This window comes from Colobus angolensis, unplaced genomic scaffold, assembly GCF_000951035.1.
Source record: "Colobus angolensis palliatus isolate OR3802 unplaced genomic scaffold, Cang.pa_1.0 Scaffold5, whole genome shotgun sequence".
NCBI classification, from domain to species: Eukaryota; Metazoa; Chordata; class Mammalia; order Primates; family Cercopithecidae; genus Colobus; species Colobus angolensis.
Window position 1 is genome coordinate 34,150,935 of NW_012118487.1, and position 11,172 is coordinate 34,162,106.

An 11,172-nucleotide genomic window follows, 5' to 3' on the forward strand; every position below is an offset into this window, starting at 1 on the left:
CAGGTCCCGAGCTCCATCCCAGGGCACAAAGATCCCAGGGGCTGCTGGCTCCGCGGCTACCAGGGAGGCAGCTCCCCAACCCCCAACACACACATGTACACATACACACACACACACACACACACACACGGCTATCAGGGACGTAGCCCTCCCACCACCAACACACGCACACACACACCCTCTCCCACCCATGCCTGGCAACACACCAGAAACTTCGGGCTGGGGCAAAACAAGCTCGGGCCCTGGCCGCACGCGAGGCGAGGCGCGTTCCCGCCAGGACCTGGCCGCGAGGCGGCTCGCGGGGTGCCCTGCGTGCCCCCCACTCCCACAGCCCGCGCCCTGCTCGCTCACTGTTGGGGCACAGCGGTCAGGCTTCTCTGTTTGTTGTTTAAAGAAATCCTAGGGCGGGCGCGCGGCGGCATCTAGGGAGGGGGTGCAGCCAGAATTCCCTTCCAGCAAGCGCGTGAGGGGCAATCTCAACGCAAAACCAGACCCAGAAAGTAGTGACCAGCCCTCCTCGGATTACCCTTTATTGGCTCCTCCCTTGCTCCCCCCCCCACCCCCCCCTCAGAAAGTGACAAAAAAAAATTAAAAAACTCCTTTTTAGCCCCATCATAGGCTTGTTCTGCTCCCCCGGGTCGGAGCCCCCCGGAGCTGCGCGCCGGCTTGCAGCGCCTCGCCCGCGCCGTCTTCCCGGTGTCCCGCTTCTCCGCGCCCCGGCCGCCCGCTGCCAGCTTTTCAGGCCCCCGAGTCGCACCGAGCGAAGAGAGAGGGCCCGGGACAAGCTCGGACTCCGGCCGCCTCTCCCTTCCCCGGCTCCGCTCCCTCTGCCCCCTCGGGGTCGCGCGCCCACGATGCTGCAGGGCCCTGGCTCGCTGCTGCTGCTCGTCCTCGCCTCGCACTGCTGCCTGGGCTCGGCGCGCGGGCTCTTCCTCTTCGGCCAGCCGGACTTCTCCTACAAGCGCAGCAATTGCAAGCCCATCCCGGCCAACCTGCAGCTGTGCCACGGCATCGAGTACCAGAACATGCGACTGCCCAACCTGCTGGGCCACGAGACCATGAAGGAGGTGCTGGAGCAGGCCGGCGCTTGGATCCCGTTGGTCATGAAGCAGTGCCACCCGGACACCAAGAAGTTCCTATGCTCGCTCTTCGCCCCCGTCTGCCTCGACGACCTAGACGAGACCATCCAGCCGTGCCACTCGCTCTGCGTGCAGGTGAAGGACCGCTGCGCCCCGGTCATGTCCGCCTTCGGCTTCCCCTGGCCCGACATGCTCGAGTGCGATCGTTTCCCCCAAGACAACGACCTCTGCATCCCCCTCGCTAGTAGCGACCACCTCCTGCCGGCCACCGAGGAAGGTAAGTCTTCCCGCTTGTTTCCCCACTCCCTGCTTGGCTGACACGCTCCCAGGAGATCCCGCCCCTGCCACGCATCCCAGTGCATCTCCCTGCTTGGGGTGCCAGTAGCAGGAAGAGCAGAAGTTCTTCCTGATCTGGTCTGTCATCACGACAAGCCTGTATCAAATTTGAGGCACCCCTCCCCCTCCGCCCAAGTCTCGCATTCTGCTCCCGAGTTGTACCAGTTATACTTAAGGGCAGCTAAAAAAAAAAAAAAAAAAAACCGAAGAACTGAACGGCGGTTTAAAAAAAAAAAATAGATACACGATTATTGTTAAAGATGCTAGCTAGCACTGGAGCCACGTAGAGCGTTGGAACTGGTGTTTGATGGAGGAGTTAGTGGTGAGCACTCTGGCCAGAGGGCCCTCGCTCAGCCTCATTCTGTAGCTTCCTACCACTGGGCAGGATTCTAGTCACAGGGACATTTCCCGTACAGGCAGGAAAACCACGATGTACAAGTAGATAACCTTTTAAGGTACTTTTTGTCCTTTGTCAATTTAGATTTTGGAAATAAAACCGGGACTGGCACGGAATGTGTGGAAAATTGAGCATTGGTTGTAACTGCTCAGGTACTTGAGTCTCAATTTTCTATCGCTATCAGTTTTTAACTTAGGAGCGGTTGTGATTAGCTGGAGAAAAATCATGCAAAAGAGATTCCCAAGTTTTTAGAAAATGGAAGGAGAGTTCCTGTGCAAAAACCATCAAAGCAATGAAAACCGCATGAGCTCTTGATATTTTTTCTGAAAGAAAAACATATACAATGCGCCTGAGCTGATTTGGGTCCCCTGGGTTGGAAAAGGGAGCTTCCTAATCCCTTTCAGGGCTTCAGCAGCCTCTCCCTTTCAATCTCTAGTTGTTTTCCTACAGACATCATTAGTTAAAGCAAATGCAAAGTTCTTTAGCAATCTTTCCTGGCAGGGACCATGAGTTTGCAATCATCTTATTGGTTAGATTTCTAATTTATTGCAAATGTTTGGCATTTTTCAAACATTTTTCCCACATATACCATAGACCAACCAATACAGGTTAGTAACATTTTATACACATTTTGAGAGCTCCTAATTAGAAACGTTTGATTTTGTTTGGGTGAGGGGACTTAAGGGAAGTTTTATGTATGTTGTTTTTATTTCTTCCCACTATCAGCAGCAACATTATGCATCTTACATTTCTCCAAAAAGCCACATTTCACCTGCAAAATAAAAGTTTATGTTCTTCAAAATTCTATCTTTGTGATTTTTCTAATTTGATAAATAACACTTCTATTAAGTCACATAGTTTTCTATGAACATTACATTTCATATTAGGGAAAATCTTCTAATTTCACCTAAATTTTAAAGACATAATTAACACATTTATAAATGAGAGAAGGGAAATATAATTGTTCTTTTTTTTACTTTTCTCAAGAAATCAGACTCTTAGAAAAGCTTTTAGGAGGCCTTCTGATAATTGTGCCAGTATACAATCCCTAGGTTTGATCAGACCACTAAACTGTTTTGCTTCATCTTTGATTAGCTTCAGAAACAGGTTTGTTTGTTTGTTTGTTTGTTCTGAGAGTTTGAAACAGGCAAAGAAGGGCAAGAAGAACCTGTACCAGGGAGCTTGCAGACAGCAATGAAATGAATGCTGCCTAACTCAAGCACAATCTTGGCAGAAGGAACAAGGTGACACAGAACCACTTAGAGCAGGCTATTGTAATTAGTGAGATGTGTTTTCAAGGTGGAAACAGCCCATATGTGGAACATGAGCCAGTCACCCCTCCCAGTCCAGACTTGGCCCCCCTAAGATACAGAGCTCTGCTGAGTAGAGCCAGCTACACTGGTGTCCTGTGGCTGAGAAAGACAATCTTTTGGCTATATTTTATAGTTACCAGTTTTCCCAAACCCCTCAAGGATCTTTGGTTCTTTGGTTGCTTTCTCCTTCGAAAGGCCTTGGGAATAACTTTTTTAGACTGAATTTCCCAGAGCTTGGGAGGATGAGCTGAAAAGCTGCACCCTGACTCAGTTAACCATAACTACACACACTTGTACACTCTGCCCACAACTCCCTTTTTATTTGAGTCATAATTTATTAAACACAACAACATACAGGCATTCTCATTTTGCTCCCACCACCCCACCCCCCCCAAAAAATAGGAAGCATGGGGGAACTTTCTTACGAATGAGTGATCCTACTTTTACAGAGGAGGCAGAAGCTGAGGTAAAATAGGACAATTGCTACTTTTGCCTGGATAAGTCCCTTTGAATTGTTTACAAACGCCACCTGCTGTTCCCTTTTAAGCAAACTTACTAAAGACTGTTTTCTACATTTCTAGCTCCAAAGGTATGTGAAGCCTGCAAAAATAAAAATGATGATGACAACGACATAATGGAAACACTTTGTAAAAATGATTTTGGTAAGTAATACAACAACAACAACAGATTTCACATTCAGAAGTTTTATTTACCAGTAAAACTTCAAGGTACAAATCATTATGATGTTGCCAGATAAAGGTTGGGTAAATACCATTATAGCTCATGTTTCCCAAAACCATCTAACTTTATCTATCCTAGTTTCCTCCTTATGTAACTGTCTAGCATTGTGTTGTATCTTGTCAGCTAAGATTCATTATTCTATTAAGCCAATAATCAAATCATGAAAATTATTCTGATTATCAATTTCCAATGGCGCATTTCAAATAATGAAAATGGCACATTTTAAATCTTTTTTTTTTTTTTTTTTTGCCAACAGACATAATCCCGAATCCTGTTTTCTTTTGATTACTTAACATGTGCACCAGGGATGGAAGTGTAAATATTAGCCCCAGCCAAACAGATTCAAGGCATTGAATTGGCCACAAATAAAAATATTTTTACTTTCTTTATAACCCACAATGATTTGCTCCTCTGTGTTCTACCATTAGTGAATATATCCAAGGCACGGATTAATAATTTGTCGAGGAGGGGTTCCTTAAATTGAAAAAGAAGAGTGGCTTATTGAGAAGACACCTAACATGGAACACCTAACAACCTTAAAACACCACCTTAAAATCCCTTTTAAAAGGTTTTTGTAAATTTTTGTATGACTAAGTCTAGACACATTTGCCACAGTTTTGAAATAGTTTTAAAAAGAAAAAAAAAGCTTAGAGATTTACTTTAGCAAGATACATGATAGATGACATGGTGTTTGGGGACAATAAAAAACACATGCGATATGTTCCGTAAGTTGCAAGTCACTCCCTTGAAAACAGGATCAAAAGGGGAAAGAGAGCTGGGACTTTGTCTACATAGAACTCTACCAGCACCTCATCTGCTGACTTCAGGGCTCTCAGGTCAGAAGAGGAGCCCAGCTAGACATAGGATCAATGCTAAATTCAGAGCTGGGAATGACCAGGAACTTCACCCAGAGGCATTCTTGCTTTTATCCTTTTCCAAGGGCAGGTACTTTTTCGTGTGTTGGAATTATTGGTACCTTTCTAAAAAGTATTTACTCAGGCACAAGGCTGAACTTACTTATAAATAGATATGTTCCCTGCTCTGTCAATCAATAATGGAGTCTAATAGACCCATATTAAGACTTCTACATATTCAACATAGTCCTCGAGACTGAGGGAAATAACTCCAGCTCTCAGTCTCCTTACCTTGCCATCCCAGAAATCTCAGTCCTGGTCAGGTCCCTAAAACTCTAGAACCATCCAATCCCTACTCTTTGACAGCTCCAGGTCTCTTCCAGAAAGTGTCCTGGGTTTAACTCTGACTGGTCCCAGAACCACCATAGCCCCAGGGTTGGGAAAGGCTTCACACTGCTGAGGAAGGAGAAAGAAGGGAGGTAGCTCAAAGTCCTTAGCAACCTTTCCCCTCAGGAGGAGCCACAAATGGGGCTGACGGAGTTTCATACACCTGTTTTCAAATGTCCACAACCCTCAAACTGGCTGAGGGCCAGGCATGTTAGCAGCAGATAATTCCAAATCACCAGAGCCTTACCAAAACACAGTTCTCAGCCCCCACGCTATATCACTTCATTAAGGGCAAGATAGAAAAATATCATTTATATAAAATTTCTATTAAAAAGTCTATAAAATATCATGTTCTTCTCACAGTTTATATCCTTTGCACTACATATAAAACAGATCCTTCCTGACTTCCATGAAGAGCTGATTGTTATATTGTGGAGCTCCATAACAACTGGTTTTGGGGCACACACACACACACACACCTATTACTTGCTTGCTTTGTGGCTGACCTTACAGAATACCCCCTTTCTAAGGATGACCTATCAAGACATGAGCCAAAACATGGATGCCTCTGTGCCTTAGTGTGCTCTCTCCTTACAGAGAGAAAGCCTTTCAAAACAACACAGAAGTTATCACACTTAAGGTATCACACGCATAGATACCTCACAAGCTTTGTTTTCTATTTCTTCACTCTCATTTTGACCCACAGAGGGATAATGAAGCAGAATTTCAAGAACTGCGTCATAAGATTGTTGGTTTATAAGCACTATTCCATCTTGCCTCTGTTCTTTGTGAATAATGGAAGAGTAGGAGGAACAAGCATAGAAATCTGATTTATTTGACTTGACTACTCTGGAAGGCATCTTCACTACTGTGCTCCTGAAGTACAAGGGAAATTCAATGGTGCAAATAGTGGTGAATAAAAAAAATGGTTCAGAACTACCTTCCTATATATACAACCTATTGTAGGACCAGAAAGTATCATCACCTCTGCTTCCTATCCCATCCTGCATCCTCAGTCACATCCTCCAGGACAGGAAAGGTTATGTGGGGGATTCAATTATCTCTGTTTGGGCCTAGCTGAAAATCCAAGGAGAAAATCCCTAATGTTTTCTCATGATAAACATTTGCAAAATTAGTTATTTTAGAGCTAGACAAAGATGACTAATAAATCTTCCTCCTGGTTAAAAGTGATGGTTTTTCCTGATGTTTGGAGCTTGAGAATGTTTCATTTGGCCAGGTGAAATCTTATATATGCCCTATCTGTACTACAGACAAGGCTCCCAGGTAAAGTATAATCAGTCCATTTCTCCCACCATGGTAAGGTCTATCCAACACCCTACTCCCAATGCAGAGGACACAAGAGCATGCAACATTTCCACAAGTATGGCTTATTCCATGACTTGAGTCTCAAAAACTGAGAACTCAGTACCACAGTTCAGATGCATATCATACCAGACAAAACCATGGTTGGCCAAGTCATAGCATCTTTGATTTACCTGATGTAGCTTCTATAATTTCCTGGTTGACTAGAAAGCCATACTCAGTCAAATTCCCTTTCTGATATTTAAAAAAAGGAAAAGAAAATCTCAAAACGGGTTATACGCAACACAGAAAAATCTTCCTCTATTACTAATTTAAACATAGATTAAACTCCATCAAAGTCAGGAAGTCACACTTACACATTATCTATACGGAATGGCTGTCAGGGTCACCCAGGGTCTTAGGACACATTGCAGCTGGGCAAGTTTATGCTGCAACCAGTACAAAAACATTGACATTGCCTCAAGACACCACAGTGGTATTACAGGAGGACGTTTGGCAACCAGAGTTCTAGGAAACAACCTAAACTGGGTGACCTCATGCAAGTCACTAAACTTCTCTGGATTTAAGATTCTTTGTGTACTAACAAGCGATTTTAATGGGATGATCCCCTCTAACCTTAAAATTCTATTCTTTTCCTGCTTTCATGGAGTCTTGAAACTTAATTCCAGCATGTACGTTTGTAGGGCTTTCATTCCCAGAGCATACTGTTCATGACTATAAAACGTGTCCTTTATAGTAAACCACTTACTTTTGGTCTTCTCATTCTAACGAGTCTACATATACATTTTGGAAACAGTACATATATGATCTGTAAATGCCCTGGCCTTGGACAGGCAGATGATAGCATTTAAGGATGAGGTCTTCAGAAAAACACTTTTATGACTAAACATGTTGTGCTGTTAAAAAGAGACTTGCCTATTTTTTCTCCTAGTTACTTTACCAAATCAAATGCAGCTGTAAGATCAATTCTCCTTCCCTGTAATCTATTCTTTAGAAAACAATGATTGTGTGATACAGTTTCCTTACAGGTTTGTCCAAAAACCTCTTCTACATAATAAATTGAGTTTAAAGTTTACGGCCACAGAAGGATCATGTTTCACCTAAGAGTCAGGCATGTCTTTTCATGCTTAAGTTTCCAATAGAGGAAGTCATTTGTTGGGGAGAGCATGCACCACATGCAACCTTCTTACAAACACAAGGGTGGGTGAGGAAAGGAGAAGAAAAGTTCACTGAGTCCTGCAAAGAGAAAGAGTTTTGAAAAAATGACTGATTGGAAACAAAGTGCCTGGCAAATGCTTTGAGGCTTAGCAGTGGAGCCACCTGCTGCCCCTAGCTCCCAACTCTTGATCTGCAGCCTCTGAGGGTCCCATTAGCTCTAGGAAGCCTCTCTTTCCTCGTCCAGGACAGTCACATGAGTAGGCAGAATGGGGGGAGGTATACTGTATTCCCTCATTATAACTGATATGACTCTTTCTGCCCTCTCTCATAGCACTGAAAATAAAAGTGAAGGAGATAACCTACATCAACCGAGATACCAAAATCATCCTGGAGACCAAGAGCAAGACCATTTACAAGCTGAACGGTGTGTCCGACAGGGACCTGAAGAAATCGGTGCTGTGGCTCAAAGACAGCTTGCAGTGCACCTGTGAGGAGATGAACGACATCAACGCGCCCTATCTGGTCATGGGACAGAAACAGGGTGGGGAGCTGGTGATCACCTCGGTGAAGCGGTGGCAGAAGGGGCAGAGAGAGTTCAAGCGCATCTCCCGCAGCATCCGCAAGCTGCAGTGCTAGTCCTGGCATCCTGATGGCTCCGACAGGCCTGCTCCAGAGCACGGCTGACCATTTCTGCTCTGGGATCTCAGCTCCCATTTCCCAAGCACACTCCCAGCTGCTCCAGCCTCAGCCTGGACAGCTTCCCCCTGCCTTTTGCACGTTTGCATCCCCAGCATTTCCTGAGTTATTAGGCCCCAGGGGGCCACAGGAGTGGATAGCTGTTTTCACTTAAAGGAAAAGCCCACCCGAATCTTGTAGAAATATTCAAACTAATAAAATCATCAATATTTTTTATGATGTTTAAAAATAGCTCACGTTAAAGCTAGTTTTGAATAGGTGCAACTGTGACTTGGGTCTGGTTGTTTGTTGTTTGTTGTTTTGAGTCAGCTGATTTTCACTTCCCACTGAGGTTGTCACAACATGCAAATTGCTTCAATTTTCTCTGTGGCCCAAACTTGTCGGTCACAAACCCTGTTGAGATAAAGCTGGCTGTTATCTCAACATCTTCCTCAGCTCCAGACTGAGACTCAGTGTCTAAGTCTTACAACAATTCATCATTTTATACCTTCAATGGGAACTTCAACTGTTACATGTATCACATTCCAGCTTCAGTACTTCCATTTATTAAAAGCACATTAACCATTTCTATAGCATGATTTCTTCAAGTAAAAGGCAAAAGATATGAATTTTGTAATTGACTTGAGTACTTTAAGCCTTGTTTAAAACATTTCTTACTTAACTTTTGCAAATTAAACCCATTGTAGCTTACCTGTAATATACATAGTAGTTTACCTTTAAAAGTTGTACAAATATTGCTTTAACCAACACTGTAAATATTTCAGATAAACATTATATTCTTGTATATAAACTTTACATCCTGTTTTACCTATTCTTTGTCTTCTGTCTTGTCTTCTTAGTAAAAGGAACTGGGAATGGAGCTATGCATAAGAGGTCACTTCCTTCCATGAGCCCAGCCCTCCAGTAGTTTAAAGTGATCTACTTCTCAAGTGACTCAAAGTGTCTCCCCCTCCACCACCCTGCCCCATATCTCACAGATTTCACCGCTGCTGACCCTGCAGAAGCAGCGACTTGCAGCCTCTGGAAAGGGGTTGCCTTCTTTTGCCCTTCTGAGCAGTCCAGCTGCAGCTATGTGGAAACACTGCCCTAAACTTAAGGCTTATGAGCTTTACAGCTGTGCTTTTCATTTTCTGAGATTTTTCATACTGAAAAAGGATCGCCACTGCAAAAACGTTCATTCCTTCCCCAACTCAAATCTAACCCTCAGATAAACAGAGTCATGATTTGGAGAGTATCCACTGCAATGCAAGGAGGAGGAAGGGGATGGTGAAAACTTGAATTAGGATAAAAAGGAAGAGACAGACATCTGTCCATTAAATGTCCCTTAGTCCTTTCCAACTGCTATAACAAAATACCTTATACTGGGTAGTTTATAAACAACAGACATTTGTTGCTCACAGTTCTGGAGGCTGCAAAGTCCAAGATCAAGGTGGTGGCAGATTTTGGTGTCTAATGAGGGCTCTCTGCTTCACAGATGGTGCCTTCTTGCTGTGTCCTCACATGGCAGAAGGGGTGAACAAGCTCCCTCTAGCCTCTTTTATAAGGGCACTAATCCTATTCATGGGGCTCAACCCTCACGACCTAGTCACTTTCCAAAGGCCCCATCTCCTAATACCAACACATTGCAGATTCAATCTCAGCAAAAGAATTTTCGAATGGACACAACCATTCAGACCACAGCAATGTCCATCCAAACACTTCATTTTACTATAGGATCTCCACAGGAATTCCATTAGGCTCAGAGAGATGAAGCAGCACAGCTCATCAGAGGCAGAGCCAGGGCTGAAACTAAAGGCTTATCTGAACACAAATTCTGCCTTGTATTCAACCTGTAAGTGGATTATAGAAACAGGATGGCACTCATTTATTCAATAAATATTTACTGAGCCTCTGCAATGTGTCAGGCCGTGTTCTAAGTGCTGGGGATACAGACATTACTCTTGGTTCTTACAAAGCTTATATGAGAGAGTGAAAGAAAATCAATTTCATAATTACATATTTACAACTGATAAGTTACAAATAGTAAGAGTATAGGTAATACATGAGGGCAATGGTTTCCCCATCAAATCTGAAATTTCTAGTGGCACTGATGTAAAGCCTTTATCTGATGACGTTTTATCAATTTAGTTTAACTTTCCTGATCGTACATCCATGTTCATCTCTCTACAGCATCTCAAGTTCTTCTGGAACGAAAAGTTCCTACAGTCCACAGCCTGGGCTACATGGTTTGGATGGTCCCTTTCAGGCTCCTCTGGGCTGCCACTTGACTCTGCTTCTCATCTGTTTCTACAACTCAGGACCCACCCTACTCACAGGGTGCCTATGGGCTGAATTAAAAGCGGGTGCTCAGGGATCAAGGCCAACACTCATTTTAAATATTTAGAGTGGGAAACTAGGGACCCTAGAAAAGGCAGGGGAACAAAGGGGAAGATAAGATAAAACAAAAAGAGAGGAAACAGTAAACCAAGGAATCAGGAATCAGAAGTGGGAAATATGTACAATGAGCCAAAACTAATGGAAAGAAAAATTTGGAAGAAACTGACCCACCTGAACGTTCCCTTTCCATTGAAGCCAAAAGTCATGTGCTCATGGAATGGAATGCAAAAATTTCAGTTCTGGGGAGCAGGTTAATGACATACATGCCTCCTTTGGTCATGTTTTAAGGAGTTAGCAGCTCTGGTATCACCCAAGTGTCTGCCTCCTGTCATACATAGTCATGTTTCACTTAAAAACAGGGGAGTGTTCTGAGAAACACATTGTGAAACCATTTTGTCATTGAGTGAACATCGTAGAGTGTACTCACCCAATCCTAGATGGTGTAGCCTACTACACATCTAGGCTATATGGTAGAGCCTATTGCTCCTAAGCTACAAACCTACACAGCATGT

General features: G+C 43.9%; 1 protein-coding gene across 1 annotated transcript; it reads left to right on the forward strand.

Moving 5' to 3' along the window:
* Nucleotides 1-586: 586 nt before the first annotated feature.
* SFRP2 (secreted frizzled-related protein 2) lies at nt 587-9,095 on the forward strand. Its single transcript, XM_011959768.1, has 3 exons — nt 587-1,356; nt 3,707-3,787; nt 7,920-9,095. Exons 1-3 carry the CDS (start codon nt 855-857, stop codon nt 8,222-8,224), a joined length of 888 nt encoding a protein of 295 aa, XP_011815158.1. The 5' UTR covers nt 587-854; the 3' UTR covers nt 8,225-9,095.
* Nucleotides 9,096-11,172: the final 2,077 nt, after the last annotated feature.